Source organism: Mytilus californianus, unplaced genomic scaffold (genome assembly GCF_021869535.1).
Source record: "Mytilus californianus isolate M0D057914Y unplaced genomic scaffold, xbMytCali1.0.p SCAF_11, whole genome shotgun sequence".
NCBI classification, from domain to species: domain Eukaryota; kingdom Metazoa; phylum Mollusca; class Bivalvia; order Mytilida; family Mytilidae; genus Mytilus; species Mytilus californianus.
Genome location: NW_026262593.1, coordinates 55597884 through 55621058, shown reverse-complemented (window position 1 = coordinate 55621058; position 23175 = coordinate 55597884). Strand labels below are relative to the sequence as shown.

The 23175-nt window shown below is 32.6% G+C and overlaps 1 protein-coding gene across 1 annotated transcript in view; it reads left to right on the top strand.

Moving 5' to 3' along the window:
- Positions 1–23175, top strand: part of LOC127720336 (A disintegrin and metalloproteinase with thrombospondin motifs 19-like) — a 28235-nt gene continuing 5060 nt past the window's right edge. The window contains exons 1-13 of the mRNA XM_052226909.1: positions 1–493; positions 3859–4067; positions 8286–8369; positions 9162–9369; positions 10111–10205; positions 10787–10817; positions 11948–12029; positions 12647–12740; positions 15192–15269; positions 16499–16650; positions 17568–17608; positions 22417–22522; positions 22814–22990. Of these exons, the coding sequence (XP_052082869.1) occupies positions 400–493; positions 3859–4067; positions 8286–8369; positions 9162–9369; positions 10111–10205; positions 10787–10817; positions 11948–12029; positions 12647–12740; positions 15192–15269; positions 16499–16650; positions 17568–17608; positions 22417–22522; positions 22814–22990 (1451 nt within the window). The 5' untranslated portion in view covers positions 1–399. The remainder of the gene's footprint in view (positions 494–3858; positions 4068–8285; positions 8370–9161; positions 9370–10110; positions 10206–10786; positions 10818–11947; positions 12030–12646; positions 12741–15191; positions 15270–16498; positions 16651–17567; positions 17609–22416; positions 22523–22813; positions 22991–23175) is intronic.

Below are 23175 nucleotides of genomic sequence, written 5' to 3'. Positions count from 1 at the left end.
TAGAAACGAACGACCGATAGCCCGAGGTTGGTGGTTTTTAAATCTCTATAAAATTTTTAGTTTGTTTTAATTTAGACACCATGTATCTGTCTTTTCTGAAAAGAAAAAGAACATCTAAATTCACAAAATTACCAAAATTTCTTTAAAAAAAACATTATAGTAACACGATTAGAATTATCTCGACAACTTTGTGAAAATCAACTAACATTTTCGATTGGATTTACGTATTACAAAAGGACATTAAAAGTGGAGATTCACATGAGATTCACATGAGATTCACATGAGAAGATAAAAGGAAATACTTTAAAGTATAGCACAAAAAGACGAACACTTTACTCGGTGAATCACTGCAAAATGATATAACATAAACGGAGGAAGGTTTCTATATGTTAAAAGGATATGTATTTGGACCTTATAATTTTATCTTTTCTGGCTTCTGTCTCTGGTCTTCCATTCGGAAGAGATTGGAGTAACCTCGGAATAAAATCGACAGGTTGGTTTTTTTTTTCATTTATTAATAATTGTTATTCAGTCTATTTATTTATTTATCTAGTTATTTGTATTCATTTCATTTGTTCATTCATTTTTAAATTAAAATATATTCTATGGCGACATTTGCAGTTTCAGCTTCCCAATTGTAAACTTTTCATTTCTATGTGACAACATTCCAGCAGCGCCTGCATATGGAGTATGTATCTCCTAGTTTATACGATATTCAAGAGCTTGCATTTCCTATCATTATTTCCTTGATAGAGGGTTGCTGCTTACAAGGAATCTATTAAACCAAGAGTTCCAAGTGGAGAAGTTGAAATCACCCTTTCGTAAAATTTAAGTACACCATTGCGAGTTGTTACGGAATATCTGTTTCACAGATGATGACAAATATGTTCCAATTGTCGTAACCATAATCACGTCTTCTTTTCCTCGAATGTGACCTATAGACTCATGCCTCGTTCACACGTACATTTAATTCGAATTGAATTCGAATCGAATGCGAATCGAATTCGCTAATCGCGTTCACACACTCTTTTTTTTTTAATTCGAATTGATTCGAATTGGCTAAAGCGCATTATCCAATTCGCATTAGAAATGCTTTTTTGTAAATACGAATTAAAAGTTAACGTCGTTCGGACAGTAAAGCGAATTTGACGCGTATTGCAATTCGAATTAGAATTTACGTTTGGACGTAAAACGTTTCGAATGCGAATTAAACTAATTCGAATTAGTTAATGCGAATCGAATTCGAATTACGTGTGAACGCAGCATTAGACTTATCACTGGGTTTTTACTTTTATGAGCAACACGACGGACGCCACATGTGGAGGAGGATCTGCTTACCCTTTCTGTGCACCTGAGATCAACCCCGTTGTTTGTCGTTTGATAATTTTTCGTTTTTTTGCCATGGCATTGTCAGTTTGTTTTCGACCAATGAGTTTTAATATCCTGTTGGTATCTTTCGCCTCTTTTTGTTTTACTTATAATAATAAGTTTCAATATTTTAAACACGTTGATATTGATAATGGATGCGTGTTTAACATCTAGTTGCCAATTTACCTGTAAATTCAGGACGAGAACATTTAATATGGTATAATTGTGTTATGAAACCTGCTTTAAAGTAATAGTCCGACGCGTTGAGCCGGATTTAAACATGTTACATTTGTCATTCCGGGGCCTTTTATAGCTTCATACTATGTGGTATGGGTTTTGCTCACGGTGACCTATAGTGGTTAAATTCTACGTAATTTGATCTCTGGTGGAGAGTTGTTTCATTGACAATCATACCACATCTAATTATTTTTATAGTTCAAAAGGTAACAGTCGACAGGAAAATTGATTGACAAATATTTCATGCATATTCGGGACGATTTTTGAAACCTGGACACATTATTCTGACATTGAATCGAACAGTCTTTACTCTTACTCTTAAAGGCCGCGTGCTCAAGTCTTTGATTTAACCTGGTCGTGGACCGAGCAAACAACCCCCAGCACTCAAGGCGAACACGTTACACGAGACATAGGATGTAAGGCAAATGTCAAGGAAACAAAAACCAACCCCAACATGTTTTCAGAGGTCACTATTTGGTTCATTGTATATATATATATATAGAAGTCTATAAAAAGGACCAACCAGCAAATTTACTATGTACCGGATCGTCTAGAATAGACGATACTGTGCAGATAAGGAAAACAATTATATAAGTCTAGAGATTTGCACAACGATACTAATATAAGATGGTATTATACGAAGATGTTGTTAATAAATCGTGTTGACAAATATTTCGGCTTAACAAATAGCCTTCTTCGGTGTCAATTATTGTTAATAAATCGTATTGTTAAAATAATTGACACCGAAGAAGGCTATTTGTTAAGCCGAAATATTTGTTCTGTTTGACTTTGATTCGTGATGCATCTGAGTATTTTATTCTGAAGATTATTATAAAGTCAAAATGACTTGTATGCTACTATAGACGTACTGCTATCAGAAATCCCGTATTGCTCAATCTTTAGTTTCCTATGTCGTGTTTCGTGGATTTGTTCTCTTTTTGGTCGATTTTCGTTTTTTTTTTTGTTTTTTTTTTTTGGCCATGGCCTTGTCATGCAGTGTTTTCTCCGGCTTATGGGTTTTCAATGTTCCTTTATATCATGTGTCTCTTTTTTAAAACAGTTTATCATTCTCGACTAAACACCTCGTATAATATTTAAAATTAATGTGAAAAATTGGTAAATTCAAATTATTAATAATGATATACATTTCTTGATTAAGACATTCCTTGCTAGGTCATCTGTTAGTAAATAAATATGTATTTCTAAATCAAATTTGTTTTTGTATAAACATTTCAATTTAAACATGGATGATGCAGTTATTAGAAAATAATATGTACATTGTATTTCTAAATCCAAATTGTTTTGAACACGACGGAAAAATAAAGATACGACACTTAACGACGATCCGAAAACGCAACACTACATACGAAAAAAGAACATCTTGCTATTCATCGTCACCGCAACAAGGTATTTGTGTTTACTTACAAAATTAATATCCTTAAAGGAACGTTCTTATATCAATTATTATAGTCGATAATATGTCTTTCTTCAAAAGCTTAATAGTTTTATGACTTGCAATAAAATTTATTATACTGATTTCCCAAAGGATAACGCGTTGAACCGGCTCGTGTACTAATGCACTAGTCAAACTATATTTATAGAGCATTTGTATAATAAATTTATAATGACGATAAATTTTAGATAAATTAAAGGATAGACAACCACAAAGTGGGTCATTAATATCCGGCTGGGATCGGTACTGGAAAGCCGAATTTCCGCGGACTTGATGGTACTGATTATCACCAACCCAGTCGTGGCGCCATGAAGCCTGCAGTGCACACTAGTGCACTTCCCTTTGCACTAACTAATAAAAAGAATAATACATTTTAGCACTAGTTTGGATATATTATGAAATATACTTAATGCGTTTTTCACATGAGGATCTTGATGGGGTTTACAGAATAGAGAATGATCGCAAAAAAGTGCAGAAAAAGGGCGAACATAAAAAAGAATAGAGAAACATAGCCCGAAATAAAAAGAATAGAGAATAATGGGGAGCTGAAATATATAAATAGAAAAAAATCTGTAAAAAGAGAAAAATGGCCTAAGAAATCAAAGAACACAGATATGGACGACCCCCATCCAAATCCGCCCATACTCCTTATCATTTTACACATGCCTATTTTCAATTCAACATGCTCTTATCCTGCATATGCATGCAATTCGTATGCCGCTGGACGTTATACAACCGTCCATCATCATCATTATCATCCTTTTTCATCATTCTTATTTTTTGGCACAATGCTATTACAGAGAAAGTTTCGGTGAACCTGAAAACAAAAGACAATTTTCGTTTTAAAAGAAGTGCTAGTAATCATCCTAAGCAATTGACATTCCAATACACATCCAAATCTGTTGGCGATGTGTCGATTGAATTAAAGAAAAATAATATTCAGAAAATACCACCAGTATTATTGTATGATGGGATTAATCTAAAGAATAAGACAGATATTAACATAGGGGTAAGTATCTTTATTATAGAGTTGTTATATAAACTTAACAACATAAATAACGCACCACATCTGACCATATATAGTAGTTTCACAATTTCTTGTTTTTGCTTCAAACTTTTAGAAATCCAAAATATTTTAAGCATAACTGTGAAATTAATGCAGAGTTAACAGAGAATTTTTCCTTTTTACTAGTTTTAGTTACGACAATGGAGATTTAAACCACAAAAGTTAAAAATCAAAAGTCTGAGATAAGTCAATTTTAATTTGGCTATGAGATAAGAATTCGATGAAGAAACTGAAAATTCAAAGTCATTTTTGTTGTTTTCAGGCGAAGAGATACCAAGACTTTTATTTGTTGCTTTTTTGGTTAATAGTGTGTTTTTTTATTTGAGATGTCAAAAATTAAAGTTAAGAAAATTTTCACAGAATTTGGTGTTGATGATTTCAGAAACGTTGTGTCAAAAGTTTCACTTATTTCAGAACCTATAAAAATAGGTTATATGCAATAGAAGTTTTTAACCCCAAAGAAATTATTGGAGGTTGTGTGTTTTTTTTTTTGTTGAGTATATACCGTTTAAAAATACCATTGAAAATTGACTTCATTATCAACATATAAAACGCAATGTGATGAAAAAAAACCAAAAGGCTTGTCCTCATTGTCCGATTCTGCGATTCTGAAGGACTGATATGTACGAGGAGAATGCCTAAATTTGACTCATTACAAGAAATGACAATAAGATGCTATTGTCGTTGAATTTGACTTCCAAACTGAAGCTTATGATATCCCGGCCTGTTTTACAGGACTTCCGTTTTGTCTGCCTTTTGCATGTCACATTCGTATATGTTTCGAAAGTGTGCTTGTCTCGGTTTTTGATAAGTTATTTTGGTCACGTTTTGTCCTTTTAATTCTCGACATTGCCATGGAAATTGTAATGTCTAGCTGTTATCCCTACCAGTGATGCGTAGATTCATTCATTCAAGTACCATCAACATATCTGAGACAATTATCTACCGAGACCAAAGGACGAGGATGCAAACAATTTAAGGACGCTGTCCGGTATGACAAAATTGGATACAAGTACAAAGAGAAAAACGCAGCCAGATTTATGCTTAATACAATAAGTGTACAAAAAACAGTTGGTAGACCGTGCATCAATCAACGACAAACACTAAATATCAGGCTCCTGACTTGGGACAGGCACATAAAGAACGTGGCAGGGTAAATCCACTATCAACATGCTGTCAAAGTAAGGGGGCATGATTAATATAACATTGGTGTGATAATCTAACATAACGACCTATTCCTCAAAGCAGTTTAAAATTCCTCCACTAATAACAAACGTGTTGGAGATATTATCATAGTACCCTCCAGCGGTAATGTCCTTTTATACGTATGTTTTATATGTGTATGACTAATTTAGGACAGTGACACAGCTTATAAATGTGTATTCGCAGGCCGATTCTGTTTTAATGGTTCTGGCAAATCAGTTAAATTTATATTTTGGCGTCTGTGAAATACCGCATACGCATTTTCATAAGCATTGTGCAACTTTGTTGTCTATCAAGGTTGTTGGGTTAATTTGATATTTTTTTTAAATTTTTTTTATTTATGCAGCTTTCATATTTTATTATAGACAATTTTGCGATTGTTTTTTTATATATTCATTTTTGTTGTTGTTACACATACTAACTTCAACAGTGCTTGTAACACTGACCGAAACATGATTTCTTTAGACTCAAACATTGATTCAACTGGAAAAACGAAAACTGCTAAATAATATGAAGTTTCTTACAAAGTTTTAGTACTTTATCCTTGGTTTTTGATAACCTTCCATTGTATGTGAAAGGGGCTGCACTCTTCGTCACAAATTCGCGCCACTATGGATGGCCGGCAGTTCTACATATAAAAGGGACAAAATGTTCTTCTGAAAAATTTGTTTCAATAAGATAAAAAAAACTTTATAGTTTGCATCCAATGTAATTTATCTAGACATAAGTAATGTAGCGTTTTACTAAAGAAATATTGTGTACATATAAGATAACGGTTATTTGAAATATGCATCAAGCCTAAAGACTAACATTGATGAAAGTGCAAATTAAATGCGCTCCTTTGTATTTCAAGTATGTGATATGAAACAGTACAGACAAAGAATGACTTGACAGTTTACACCAAAGTTCACATACTTTAACCTATTGCTTAAGGCCTTCAGAATTATTGATTTTCTATTACAATTTTCACTTTGTGGCAATTAGCTTAGTCATAAAGACAAGAATTCAATGCATTACTTACACATTTACAAGGTTAATGGTACAATGTACATTATGCCACCATTGAAATATGACTCAGTCAATGTATGTCTCGCTTTAATGTCACGTTTAAATATACTCCTCGCTAGAGTAGTACATGTCTTTACTTATACATTTATTAAGTTAAAAATTAACGCAACATAGGCATAATGCTATATAAAAATGTGACTCATACAATGTATGTCTCGCTTTAATGTCACGTTCAAATATTCTCCTAACTAGATTTACTCTATGCCTTTACTTATACATTTATAAAGTTAATGGAACATGTACATAATGCCATATAGAAATGTGATTCAGTCAATGTATGTCTCGCTTTAATGTCACGTACAAATATACTTCTGGCTAGATTATCATATGACTTTACTTATACATTTATAAAGTTAATGGAACACGTACATGATGCCATATAGAAATATGACTCATTCAATGTATGTCTAGCTTTAGTGTCACGTTCAAATATACTCCTCGCCTGATTAGTCTATGCCATTACTTATACATTTATAAAGTTAACGGAACATGTACATAATGCCGTATAGAAATGTGACTCAGTCAATGTATGTCTCGCTTTAATGTCACGTACAAATATACTTCTGGCTAGAGAATACAGTAAACTGTTATTGACGGGATACATTTCCTTTAAAAGTGATGTAAATTAAAAAAAAATCAAACATTAAATTGTCACTGTGCTTTTTTTGAAGAAATGCATATATTTAAATTATAAAACAAATCAACCAGCTTTAACTCAAAATATGAACAAGATTGTGTCTTGGGTTTCTTTTAATTCAGTTTGACATTTTTGTTTTTTAACTTTTTCACACCCCAGATATTTTAGAGTATAATTTTATCCCCTAACTTTTTACTCATTAAACACTAAGAAATAAATTTGGACTGCAATGTAGGACAGTATACTATATAATATTAGCAAAGGAAGTTTGATAATATTATTCTGGATCCTTTACTTGATGGATATGAATATCTTTAGTGCTGAAAGGTTAATTATTAGTTATTAGTTGTTTGTAACGTCCAGTGGCCAATATCGCACGGATGTCTCAAACACAAATTGAAAATTAATTCAATCTAGTAGTTTTGTTTTAAACGCCGGACCGAAAGATGGACTTCAATTAGCAAAGGAGGGTTTGTTTGATAGATACAAAAGATCATATATGGACCACTCAAAGAATTATTGAAAGTTTACTTTTATTGCAAACAGGTGGTTCTTACCTAGTCAGTGATTTGGAAGTGACTGTGTATTTAAACATCCGACAAGACCAAACAAACGTCCATTGTAACGCGGGTCTGGCTGTCGGATGTAAAAGTCAGAGCAAGGAGGTTGAATGATACTACCAGCTTGTGCTCTCAATCAATCAATCAATCAATCAATCAATCAATCAATCAATCAATCAATCAATCAATTAGTCAATCAATCAATCAATCAATCAATCAATTAATTAGTCAATCAATCAATCAATCAATCAAATCTAAATATACCACACACTAGAAAACTAAAAAAAGTATCTGTATTTGGAAGTTGCTCGCTTTTCCTATATTCCATCTACTAAAGTATATGATTTTGTGATATTGCTCATAAATGTGATATTGATATATGCCTTAGAATTTAGTTTCAAGTTAAAATACAATCCAAATGTCTCTGCTTTTATTAATCAGTTTTCTATTGTATCAATGATTTGAATCTAATTGCAGGATTTTGTTTGAATAAATCACACTATCCAATTTAATTAATTACTAAATACTTTTCTGTTTAATCAATTATTTGAATCTATACTTGTTCGGTGTGAGCCAAGGCTCCGTGTTGAAGACCGTACTTTGACCTATAATGGTTTACTTTTATAAATTTTGACATGGATGGAGAGTTGTCTCATTGGCTCTCATACCACATCTTCTTATATTTGATTGCAGGATTTTGCGTTATACTACAATACAGAAAATAAAGCATCAGCATTAGTAAAGTTTTATAGTGACGACTTATCGCATTATCATATTGTAAGTATTTTTTTACAAAAGCATGCATTAGCTTTCCAAAAAGCTTGTCAAATCATTGCATAAAGTTCCCAAAAAGCTTGTAGAATCATGCTTTAGCTTTCAAAAAAGCTTGCTTTTCATGCATTAGCTTTCCAAAAAAGTTTGTAAAAGAATGCAATATCTTTCCAGTAAGCTTATCGAATTCTCATTATGAAATGTAATTCATTTAACGGTGTCTTCATTATATTGAGGAACAACAAAAAGCAACAAAACAAAACAAAACGTATGGTACCGATTTTCATGCGCGTGACATTTGTTTCTGGAATATATTTAATCTAGTAAGGTCGAAGCCAAACATATCATTATATATAGCTACATACGGCTGCGTCATTTGGTATATGTCGGTAAGTTTTCTCATTGGAAATCATACCACATCTTATTTTTTATATATAAAACGTTGGTGAGCAAAGAGACCAAAATGTAGAGCGTATTTTATAAGAGATTAACTATAATTAACTAGAATGTAAGACATATTTATAGTAAACACGACGTGATGTCAAAATACGCATGGTCAGTCAACCGAAATCTGTTTGAGGTAATCCGATCTTATTCATGGTTTATTTTTCTTCACTTAAAATGTATATTCTAGCATGAATCAATAAAGTGTTAAATTATAATACAGACGGCCAGCGAAAAAATCAAGTGATTCAAAGCAAAGCAACATTTAATTCTTGTTCCTGTTATTATTTAATTCTTTTGAATTTAAAGAAAGTTGTATGCTTTAAAACGTCATTTATTATAATTGTGTTACAGCATGCTACATACATAATAGGATCATCATGGTTTACTCTAGAGCCATCGGAAACAACAGGATCTCGGACCAAGAGACAAGTCGTCCCATCGCTACAAACTTCACCCGAGAAGACAACGGCCCATCCTGCTCTTAACCGGGAATATTTGATCTATGAAATGCTTTTTACAGAAGGGCAAACATTCTTTAATGATACTTTCGTCTTAAAAGGTACACAGTGTTTGAAAATGCCATAAAAAGTTTATTATTTGGTCAAAGACATATCTATAAATTGGTATTATTGACCGCTCTTTCAATGTAAAATTAAACGAGTTTTTCTTGTCCGTAAGAGATTAAAAGATGTTCTAGTGACTTCCAAAGATTAACACCCTCCCCTTGACACACAAACACAAACACTAACCTATTAACATTGATGTGAGATTTAACCTCGTTCGTGACAGGTGTGTTCGATTAAAGGATTGCCAGTTTCCCTGCTTAAGGCCGTATGTTCTCCCCTGGTATTCCGGCTTTCTCCCCAAGAGAAACAGGCCGCCATGATACAACCAAGAGTGTATAAAGACCAACAATCAATCAATAAAAAATCCTTTTAATTTTCCTTGGAGTTCGCTATTTTTGTTATTTTACTTTTTTTTCAAATCAATTTTCGTTCATGTTTTAATGTTATAGTCTCTTAAAATTCTGTACAAATTGGCTCTCTATTCTATATCTATATTATACACTTAATGTAATGTTGCAATAAATAGAATTGAAAAATGAGACTTAAATAAAATATTGAATTGAATTTCATCAAATGAAAACAACACTTTATAAATTCCATGCGTCCGATGGGCGATTCTTGATTTACATTATCACCTGGAATGGTGAAACCTAAACATTTGAAAACCAGGATGCATACACACGTAGAAACGTTTTTTTTTTAATTTACAATGTTTGACCTTTTATACTTGAAAGAGAATCCAGATTTCACTACAGACCCACAATTAACAACAGAACGAATCACAGAATCAAACACAACAACCCAAACAGTACCAGTATTTAATTTCCGTGTAAGTACATCATCTCGATTTTTTTAATTATTATATATTTTTGGTAGGGTGGCGGAGCATTGTTTGTTTTGTTTTGTTGTTGCTTTTTCTGTTTTTTTTCTTTTTGCAATCTTATTTTGGTTGAAGACAATGAAAGAAAGGCGAAGACTATAAGCTTTTCAAAAAGCTTTCTCGGTTCACTATTTTACAAAGTTACGTTTTTCGGTAAACCTCACATTTTAAAGTTGAAAATTTTGAGAGGATTAATATCTTAATCAACGAGACTGTGTAGTAAAATCTATATTGATTTTTGTGGATATTTTTTCGCATTTATTCAGTTTTACCAGATTCAGTTTCCAGCAATATTTATTTGTTCGTCATATTTTTTCAAGTTTGCTAATGAAAGAGATGTTCCAAGTTTGTGACCTATGCGAGTTATTTTTTCTTACCGGAAAAATGGCGCAAATAAATCAATCGCGAAAATAAGTTGGTGTAAAATACTTAATTCCTTCATATCGGGTTGATATGGGTCTGTTTGAAATAATCTGAATAAACATTTACACGGCCAATAAAAGAGTGTAAACTATGCTGTTATATTTCAGGATAGAGGAAAGAGGTCAAGTCCAACAACAGGTATGTCTTGGCATAAAATTTGTACAATTTCGTATGGTTTTTCAATTTTTTATGTTGACCCTTTTCATAAGGGTCAAATTTCATGTTTGCTAAACGTCCAGTGGCAAATATTTCATACACATTCATTAAGCCAATACGGAATTTTTCAGAAGAACCGAAGAGAATGATAAAGATATATAGGAGAAAGCAATAAATGTTGAATTCTTCAACATCACCTGATGAATTGAACATCCGGTAGCGTATTTACCTTTCATAGTTTTGTTTAAGATTTTAAAATGTACTATTTTTTTGACTGTTTATTATCCAATTTTGATATTTGCTTGCAATTGTATTGTTTCTTTTTATGTGTCGTCGTAAACATTCTTGAAATATATAGACGATAATCAAACAGCAATCAATTACTATCGATGTATCGCGCACATAACAAAAAATAAGACATAGATGAAAATCGTGAAAGTGTTTAATAACGATCAGAAAATGCGAAACCATAACATTTTCCAATAATTTAATTTTGGATGTTAAACGTCTTCTGATTGGCTGAAAGTTGTTTGTCTATCAGCTCATAGACATAATTTTGGCATGTGACCGTGACTTCATCAACGTTATTTCATGATTTACTCCTTCAAAATATAATTTAGAATTAAATTATAATGAATGACTGTAATATTTTTTCTGCCTATTCGAAATAACCTGATAAATGTGGTGCACACTTTTAAATAACACGATACGCGGGTTATTCAGTGTGCACCACATTTTTTATGTTATTTCTTCATAGACAGGTAAAAATATTACAGTCATTCCTTAAATGCTTTCCAATCTTTTCGTACAATATTTGGTTATATTGGATATCACAGACCAATAATTTGGATAAGCTTTTTTTTTTTATAAAACTTCAACGATCTTTGAATAAATGTATCCGAAATTCGGAACTTTCGGAAGAATAATCGAGGAGAATGATAAAGATACACGAGAAACTAATAAATGTTAAAATCATTAAGCAACAAACAGAGGTATAGCAAACGGATGGATTACAATGCTTCTCCGAAGCATACGTTATAATAATTTAATGACACGAGGACATGTACTTTGTTACTTATATAAATTCTATGAATTGTTGTGATATTTTTCAGAAAAAAAGAAGCGTACAAAGAGGCAGATCCCAGTATTATACGTTGAGTATTTAGTTTGCATTGATTATGCGAACTATATCATGTAAGCATACTTTTACCTTCATTACAGAAAGGATCGTTTATGCCAGTTGTTCAAATAGAATAGATGATGAAGAACATTTCTTATTTTAATGTACAAAAAAGGAAAACTTGAGATTCAAATTTTTACGGAAAATTAATAATACCTATTCAAATATAGATGGTATGAATACCATTGATAAATTGGTTTCTGTGTCTTCTGTGTCCGTTAACTATGCAGTATGCTACTTAGGAGAGTGGACTAGACTACTGCATGATATGTACATATGTATATTATATATTTGTCTATTACTTATAATGTATTATGTACTTATGTGTTATTTTGTTAATTTCTTGTATGCCATCAACCCAATTTGATTTAACTGTGCGTTAGTTTTAAGTAACCATTATAGTTAAAGCCTTACTAGTCATGATAAAAGACATTCTTAATCATAACTTGCTTTAACTACTGAAAGGTTAAAAAAATATAGAAACATAACCAAACTCTATTCTTGATTTCATCTGGTTTTGCTAAATGCCTTTCATTTAATTGATTTTAAGTTCAACTTAAACATTGCATACAGGTCACACATGTAATTTTAAAACAATTTACAAAGATGTATATTTATATTTTATTTACAGTTGGAAAGAAATGTCTACAGCAACAGATGACGCTCAAAAGCATGCAGATGCAGAAAACATGATAATTCAATTTTACTTGTTCGTTACTAATGGGGTAAGTCATGATTTAATAGAAAAAAAATATACATTGATATATTGATAGTTTTTGTGTTGTTTAATTGTTTGATATTAATGGGGGTGATTCTAGGCGAAAAGACTAGTTTTTGTTTTGATGCGACATTATAACGTCTTGAAAGGAAGTTAATTTTTTTATGTGATGTGAAGCCTGTTGCGACCTATGCACAGTTCTAGATTACTATTAATCAGAAACGCGCTCAAGGTAAAAAGTTGTGACATTCAAAAAGGGACACACAGATAATGTAAAGCTGTATATTCAAAGAAAGGCAAGACATCAATTTGAAACTCCTTCGTGTATGCTTATTCTCTCAACAAAGAGGAGTTAAAAGGAAATCTTTCCAACCAAAAAAAAAAAAAAAACTCTTGAGGAAGTTGCAACCATAGTTGATTTTGTAAAATTGTGTACCGTAAAAGGTCGTGTATATCCTTATTATGCATAGTACGCACACTGTTTTTCGCCACCGAATTTTAAGAATAAAACGTTTTGCAATATGGTGAAAATCTTGTAAGTTTCAAATCAAAATATATTTAAACATAATATGTTAGACAATTTAATGTCTCAAACATGTAATTTTGATTTCCACTCAAGCCAATCTTATAAACTTTACACTTCATATTTCGAATTATCATTTGAAAGATATCTGACAGTGTCTCAATAATTAGTGTATCTGGAAAACAAGAATGGTGAACGATTGATTGATTTTTTTGTGTGTGACACCAATTTCTACAAAATTGGCTATTTCGTGGGTGTCATTTTTTATTGGTGAAGGAAGAGAACCACTACCTTCGATAGGAAAAGTGTCAATCATAGTTAATTAAGATTGGAGTCGAACGCACCTGCTACGTGCCAGAATGGTGAGCTACATATACTAAACCGGTAACTTGTCTGTATTAGTATTTCAAATTCAATATATTTGTTGCTGTTATTGTAAACTTTTAAAAACAATCAAACGTTTAAACCCGCTGCATTTTTATGCACCTGTCCTAAGTCAGGAGCCTGTTGTTCAGTGGTTGTCGTTTGTTGGTGTGGTTCATAGATGTGTCTCGTTTCTCTTTTTTATATAGATTACACCGCTGGTTTTTCTGTTTGAATTGTTTTACACTATAGCCATTTTGGAGCACTTTATAGCTTGCTGTTCGGTGTGAGCCAAGGCTCCGTGTTGAAGGCCGTACTTTGACCTAAAATTGTTAACTTTTTATACATTGTGACTTAGATGGAGAGTTGTCTCATTGGCACTCATACCACATCTTCTTATTTATTTCAAATGGTTGGACTGCCGACCTCATACATCCATTTAATACATGGCACAACTTCAACCGACATTTGTATTTGTAAATGGTTAACCAAAACGTGCGTGCGTTTTGCAGGGAAAGGGGAGTACACTGTTAATCGGTTACATTTTGATCCACCGTTTGTGAAATAATATATACTTGAATGACCTGAAGAGATTATAGTTCATTATACTGTCAATCTTTAATATGTAGTATCAATTTGAGGTCAGCGTTTTAGGGCTGATTAAAACAAATCAATGAACTTTATTATTTTACCGAATGCTGTAAGCTAATATATTACGTGCATTTATAATATATATTAGCTTAAAGCATTCGGTATAATAACGAGGTTCATAGGTAAACTGATACTGGATTGAAAGGTCATCTTGCTTTTAATCAGCCCCAACCTCAAAAATGTTATTACGTATAGTAAAAAGTGCATGTAGCTGCTTTTATGGCGACATGACTGGTGTAAAAAATGAGATGTAGGGTATATGTCATTCAGATAGTTAATAAATGACCAGAATAACCAAAATCTCTAGACACGAGTGTCTATACAATATGTCATGGTCTTAATCGTCCCACATACGTGTGAATCAATTCAACATAAACAATCTTAAGTTTTTCCGTCATTACCTTATTTTCCAAATAATAAGATATGACATAAGACAATTATTGATGAGTCTCTTGACTTTTGATGAGGGTGCATATGGATAGGTTAAACCACTCTGATTTTAGATTTTAACCTTTCCACTTTAAAAGTTTGTCTTTTAAAAATGTTTACAAAGCACGGGTTTGTGGATTGCACCCCCTTTTGATTCATATTTCTGTTTTATTATGTGTTTTATATTTATTGTTAAGTAAATATTCCTTAATATTTTAAATAATTTTCACTTGCTTAATATGTTCTTGCTCTTATCCATACAATTTTACAATAACAGTATTTTATTTATGATGCCCCTCCATTCTTATTTTCACCAAAGTTACAAAGATAGAAAGATAAATAAAATATCTATAGAAATTTACAGGTTATCAAATTGTACACCAATCGGTTACCAGTCTCAATGAAAAGTTTTCTTGGACTTGTATGGTTGTCCTCCGAATTTTGTTTATAGTTTGTTTGTTTTCATTTTCTTTTATAATCCTTTGCTTTCAGATAAATACAAGATATGAATCATTAATGACACCAGAAGGAGACGTAAAGGTCATCTTGGCAGGGTTTGTTATCGCTACGGTAAGTTTACTAAACATTTGAGGTAGATAACTCTGTTTCGTGTAAACAGTACACTTTTATGACATTGTACAAACAAGCCTAATGTTAACACTGAACAAACAAATTCAAAGCATATGACATTTGCTGTTTGGCTATAGTACATTTTTTAAAGATCTAGATGCCAGTCCTGTCCTGTCATGTCTAGTTGTCTCGTTTTTCCTGTCCTGTCCGTAATTCTGTGTTTTTCTGCCATGTCTAACTGTCTCTCATTTTCTGTCATGTCTGTCTATCTTCTCCTGAAATGCATGCCTTTTCCCATTCTTCATGTCTGTCTATCTTCTCCTGTCATGTGTGTCTTTTCCTGTCCTGTCTGCAGCCTGTCTAGCTGTATTTTCCCGCCTTGTCTGTTTTTTTCCTCTTTCCTGTCATTTCTGTTTGTTTGTCTATTCCTGTATGTATGTTTGTCTGTCTGTTTTCCTTGTCATATATGATTATCTCTTTTTTCTTGGCATGTCTTGTTATCTGTCTATCTTTCCCTGTCTAGTTTGTCTTTTTTGTCCTGTCTGTCTATCTTTCTTTTCCCACCATTTCTCTTTTCTGACATGTATGTTTGTCTCTCATTTCCTGGCCCGTATATTTGTCTAGTTTTTATGTCTTGTCCTGTGTGTTTACTGAACCTGCAAGAATAAGGCATGCAGTGTAAGAAGTACACGACCTTAAGTTTATGCATCCGTTTAAATTTGAAAGGAAGGTATACGAAAAATAATATGTTTTATAAAACAAGTTGCGTAGAATACAGTTTCGTGAAAATTCTACAATGAAAGCAGCCAAATGCAGAATTTGCTCAGAAATTGAAATAAGAATATGCTAAATTAAGCATTTATGACCCTGATTCAACACAATAATTTGTTTTTACAAGTCTTTTATCTTGTTTTTTTTCTATCTCGTTTCCAGTGTTTTTCCCTGTTCATGTAAATTGTTCTTTGGATTCAAATTGTACCCCCTTATTTTAAATTCACAAATATAGGTATATTCTTTCTATTATTAAGACTATGGAAGCATGCTTCTCTAAGTCGGTTACATGTCTACATCAAACTGTTTTCTTTTTATAAAACATCGAAGTCTCACAATGCCTCTTAATCTGTACATACACAGTTAGATATCTTTTATCTATAGTCATGTTGGATCATTTAAATTTCGGAAGACCATGGAAACGAGCTATTATATCTTACTGCTTTCTTTTTAAATAGAATATTGAAGCCTCAAAATGGACAGAAGACAATGTAATCAGTTCGAATGTAGTAAATGATGGGAATACATTACTGACTTTCTCACAGTGGATAAATGCCAATAGGAATACTGATGCCATACCAGCTCATGATCACGCTGCGCTGTTTACTGGGTAGGTATACCATATACACAGATATAACTTATACACCCTTGGCTTTCAAATATTGGTTTTGAGCGATCCTGATGAAGGTTAATTCAAAATAGCGCTTCGGACGCATTGAATTAAAGGTTTTTTTTTTTATTAGTTATAAGATGTACAAGACATGTATTGAGACATTTCGAAAAATACTGTCGTATACCAGGGTAAAGGGATGTAACTCTTAAATCGGTAATGCGATTGTAATAAATGCAATTTTAGCACAATTATAAATCATTTGTGTAAAAATGAATTAAAATAATCTGTGTTACTTAGAAGCTTAAAAGAATTATTTTCTGAACGTAGTAGATCCAAACGTACCAGTGATTTTTAAGAGTTAGGTCCCTTAACCTATGTTGACCCCTTGAATGTAGAGTTAAAGAACTTCATTAGCATGTACATGTGTTCCTTTGTACAATATTGGCAGAAATCCATTGGACTTCTGATATTGGTTATTACATAGACTGTTATAAAAGTTTATTTCTCACAAACACCCTCGTTTCCAAAATATGAAATTGTGATTAGAGAAATCCTAGATGAAACACACAATTATCTTCTATATTTTTATTCTTTTTTTTGTTGTTTTTTTGGTTTTTTGTTCTGCAACACTTTTGTATCGCTGATGATGGACTGTTCGACTGCGAGGGTATCATCCGCTTAGCTGAATGACATAATTCAAGAAAGATTTTAAAATTCATTAAGAAACTAAGGTGTCAACTCCCTCAAATTGGCGCAAGATACATTTGGCTATTCTTTTAAGTTCTTATTTGTCATATAACTCCGAAACAGGTACATCCTTTGCTTCCAATTTTTAAATTTGAGCAAATAATGACTAAAACTTAAAAAGCACTTCGGACGCACAACATTTATTAATTATCATTTTAATTTTGTAGGTATGATTTGGCAGAAAAAATAACAGACAAAAGAACAATAGGTAATTTGAAGAATTTATTCATAAAGATTTAGTTTCATGTTTTTAATTCAGCTGTATGTCTGTGCATGTGTATTTTCCACTCATATTTTCATTGGTCCTAGTCTTTATTTAGATTAGACAGACAGACTTGTCTTACGTTTATTTTTTGCACTATGATTTGTTATTATGCCACCTGTACTACGGTTCCTAACTTAACCTTGGAGAGTTGCTCAACTGCTTATTTTATACTTTTTATTGTCACCTGCAACGCGTACCACAGAACACATAGTAATAGTCAGCGTCCATCTGGTCGTCCGTTTTATCGTCCATATGTCAGTTATACACAAATTATCAGATACCAATTGCCCAAAGTGTTCATACTTTGTGGAATTATGGGTCATAATATTCCGTTTTACCAAAGTATCAAGTTCCATGTTCATTTTTTACTATTATAACACAATGACACATGGTGAACAAAACTCCTTTGATATCCTTTACCAGAAAGCTTTCATGTTTGGTAGGTTTCTTTTTCATCATGTTTTGTTGACTATACAGTAATTCGTTTGACAATTTCTGCATGAGATATGAGATTTTGACTAACTGCCAACACTCGCAACGTTTTACCATATTCTGACTATCCCGGTCTAGTACAGCACATTTCACAACGTTTTACCGTATTCTGACTATGTTTATATAAATTTCATCCCCGGTCTATTAAAATACACTCACAACATGTTACCGTATTTAACGGGTACGTATCGGAGGGGAACATTTTGCTAACAAACCTGCATGTTTGCTTTGGTTTTTCCTTTTTTCAATTATTCTGCAAATCCTCTCAATAGAGACGATCATGTAAAAAATAACCCGATAAAGCAATAGAAATGTTACAACAACTGACGAAATATATCTTTTATTTCAAACAAAAAGTTAAAAAAAACACAGCAACAAGAAAACGTAAAGGTGTCAACTTATTAAAATGTACAGTATATCTGTTATATTTCATCAAAGGAAAATACAATTAAAACTATAAATTGCTCATGCATTCCATTACATGTTTGCTTATTATTTGGAAAGACAAACACTTTTGACTATTCAATCAATATGGAACGCCACAGCTGTCTTATGTGGAACTCTGATATTACTTTATGTTGTTTTATTATTACTTGATGATATTTTGTCTTTACTTAATATGGTTTTGACATTACGTAATGATGTTTTGATATAACTCAATATGGAATATTCATTACTTAATGATATTTCGATATTACATGATATGGATTTGTATTGACTTGATATAGTTTTGTCATTACTCAATATGGTTTTGTCATTACTCGATATGGTTTCACCATTATTTAATGTGGTTGTGTCATTAGTCAATGTGGTTTTAACATTGCTTGATGTGAATGTGACTTAACGTTATGTAGTTGTTTCATTACATGATGTGGTTTTGTTATTTCGTAATGATGATTTGCCTATTCTTTATATGGTTTTAACATTACGCAATGATGTTTCAAAATTTGACGATTTTACACTACATGATATGTTTGTTTCATTCTTTGATGTGGTCCTGTCATTCTTTGATGTGGTTATCCCATTACTTGATGAGGTAAAACCACGTGACCAATTCGGAAAAAATATGTTCTATTTTTAAACAGATTTCAATATATCGTTTGTTTAATGTGCTTTGGATGGGTATCGCTATCCATTGAGTTAAAGTTCAAATTAAAGTTCGAGTGGTTGTTCAGAGTTATTTGGTATGAAAACGGGAACGGCAGAAAAGTATTAAAAAGTTTACAGTATTTCGGACATAATTGGGATATCCCCAAACCACTTGGTCCTGTTGTTTTTATCCTAAGTTCTCAAACGGAAGCAGTATTTTTGTAATAAATTTGTAAAATATTCCACGGAACCCTGTGTCTCGCCTGATATTGCTGCTGTAAGTGTAAAAGCGTCATATGTTGATCGGCTGTACATTTATCTATACATTTATCGGTAAAAAAAAAAAAAAACAGTTTTTCTGTAGATGCTTTTTCTTGAAATTGAGGAATAACTTCTATACAAGTTTTAAAACACTTCATGGAGGTTTACAAATTTATCATGTCAAAACAGTTTAATTCGGTTTTATTTAACTAAAACAAAACTGTATGGTTTTCAACAATGAGCAAAACCCATAACCTATATATATAGTGTAAGCTATAAAAGGTCCCGAAATGAAAAATGTAAAAAACTAGAAACCTAACGATCTATAGATAGATAGATAGATACTTTATTCTCTAAAACTAAATACAAGTTTACAGAGAAACATACAATATAAATACAGATACAATAGTCGAGGTAAACAAATACAGTATGATATTCTAAAAGTACAAAATTATGATGGCATACATGTTTAGTAACATGTATAATGAAAGGTTAAACTCAATATAAATAAAAAAAGTGGAGATGGAGACGCCGACGCCACTATCGACGACGAAATATAGGTTTGTTGTGTCTCACTGCCGCTACATTGATGTCGCAGGCTCGACACAAATCAAAAGACTTGAACTTTATTGTTAACAAATGAAACACTTCAGATCAACTCACACTAAAGTTACAGGGAAACGGGGGGAGGGGGGCTCGGACTAAGCGATAAAGCATCAATACTATAAAACAAGAATTCTCCGATTTTTTTTTAGCGTAAATGATCATTTGAACCTATACGAATATCAATCTTTTATTTGTAATCAATTAAATTCCCTGATCTACCTCGCACTAATTGAAAAATAAACTTTTTGGAATATCTGTTTCACATGTGACGACGGATATGTTCCAGTGGTCGTAACCATAATACCGTCATCTTTTCCTTGAATGTAAACTACCGAATAAAACCAAATCACTGGGTTTGTACTATCTCGAATAACACGACGGGTGCCTTTCTGGAGCATCCGAGATCACCCCGATGGATTTATATTACCCAGTCATACCGATCTATTGAATCAGCCAAATGAAACTGTTCTGTATGCCACCGCACCGGGGGGGGGGGGGGGGGGGGGGGGAGCATATTGTTTTACCCCCGTCCGTCCGTCCGTCTGTCTGTCTGTCCGTCCGTCCCATTATGGGTATATAGTTATTCCGCATAACTCCTCCTACAGTTTGAATTATAGGAAGTTTTCACTTTACTGTCTGTTTGTACATATATTGAAGGTGTGCATGTGGTCAGGGTTTTTATTTTTATTATCTTTTGCTCTTTTGGGAGATAATTGAACTTTTTTTTGTCATTTTTGGGATATAAGCGGTTAAATGAGTTGAATGCGGGGGCATCATTTTGTCTAGTTTACATTTTTGTTCTCGTGTTGTGCTGTTACACAACTGTAACAGTCCGATGTAAGGTTAGGATTTAGCGCTCACATACATGTTAAACTCCGCCACGTGCACTTTCTTTATGTACCTGCCCCAACAGAGGTGCATGAAGTTCAATTGTTGTCGTTGTATAAATGTGTGTCATTTTTTTTTTGTAGATTGTTTATTTATAAATAAGACCGTTTGTTTTTTCGTTTGAATTTTTTCACATGTGCATGGTGGCCTTTTGTAGCTGACTATACGGTGTGTTGAAGGCTGTACGGTTGCCTATATATGATTTCTTACATCCACTGCATTTAAACTCTGGTGAATAGTTGTCTCATTGTCAATCACACCACATCTAACTTTATTTCAACTTCTATGTTTTGTATACTGTAACATTGCTTATCTTTTGTACGCATACCCCGGAGCCCTCTTTTCGGAAGCCCGAGCAAAAGTCCTTGTTCCGCGATAGAAAATTTAATTACGAACTCATATAAGATAGCTCGAATTTCAACTCAAAATCTTAATTAATCTAAATGAGACTTAAATTCGAATCTTACTCAAACTCTGCCTCAAAATGTGACTCAAATTTAATGTTGTAACTAGAACTCTACCTTTAAATGTGACTCAAACTCGAAGTCCAACTCGAAACTCAATGCTAACTAAAACTTTAATTCTAATATAAATGAATTGAATTCGAAATCGAAGACTAACTCAAAGTTTAACTCAAACAGTAACCCGAACTTTAATTTGAACTCTAATTCGATGGATGGCCACACTCATCCAAGGCACATACAACATGGAAATCTATCTAAAAATAGAACAGGTTTTTCCGAATTGGTCACGTGATTTTACCTCATCAAGTAATGGGATAACCGCATCAAAGAATGACAGGACCACATCAAATAATGAAACAAACACATCATGTAGTGTAAAATCGTCAAATTTTGAAACATCATTACGTAATGTTAAAACCATATAAATAATAGGCAAATAATCATTACAAAATAACAAAACCACATCATGTAATGAAACAACTACATAACGTTAAGTCACATTCACATCAAGTAATGTTAAAACCACATTGACTAATGACACAACCACATTAAATAATGGTGAAACCACATCGAGTAATGACAAAACCATATTGAGTAATGACAAAACTATATCAAGTCAATACGAAACCATATCGTGTAATATCGAAATATCATTAAGTAGTGACTATTCCATATTGAGTTATATCAAAACATCATTACGTAATGTCAAAACCATATTAAGTAAAGACAAAATATCATCAAGTAATAATAAAACAACATAAAGTAATATCAGAGTTCCGCATGAGACAGCTGTGGCGTTCCATAAATTAATATACCACGTGGTTTTTTCGATGGTGTTTTGTTGTCTTTACCCACGTTAGTACTCGAATATTCATATTAGTCAAAACACATTATATTGCGCTTTCCAACCTGTCGCACGTGTATAATTGACATGTTCTTCTTTTCTTTCAGGGATAGCTTACCTGTCACGGGTGTGTAACTCGTATGCGTCCTCTGTCAACGAAGAAACATTCAACGCAATGATTATACACATCGCTGCACACGAACTTGCGCACAAGTAAATGTCTATTTCCAATCTTGTTTTCCATTTATTTCACTGCAATATTCAATTGAACTTTTGTAATTCAAGTTTTATGTTAATTATATTGTCAATTGAAGAATTTGATAAAATAAACAATTATTGCCACACATTATACCTATTACGTCGCAGTTCAAGATTATAATGAAAACATGCATATATATATATATTGTTGAGATGAAGAACAGCAATAAAAGCGCTGTTCCTTTGCTTTTTTTTTTTGCTGTTCATGTACTGATTTTTTGAAACCAAACTGTGTTTTCCTTGTAGCCTAGGAGCATCTCATGACAGTTATCATTCTAACGGATGTTCAGCAGAATTTGGATATGTGATGTCTCCCTCGCTTCCAAATAGTGAATATAGCTCAGCCACCTCAGCATCAAGAAATTTCATATTTTCGTCATGTTCAAGGGCATCTATTGGATCATACATAGCAGGTTTAGAAACGTAAGTATTATCATTTGGAAACAAGTGGGAGGTTTAGCTAGCTATATATATAACCAGGTTTAATACATAATTTTCATCGGAAAATCTCTGTACAAAGTCAGGAATATGACAGTTGTTTTCCATTCGTTCCTTCGTTATTAAAGTTTAATGTTTAATTTGACATGTTTTATTGCCATCCCTCTATC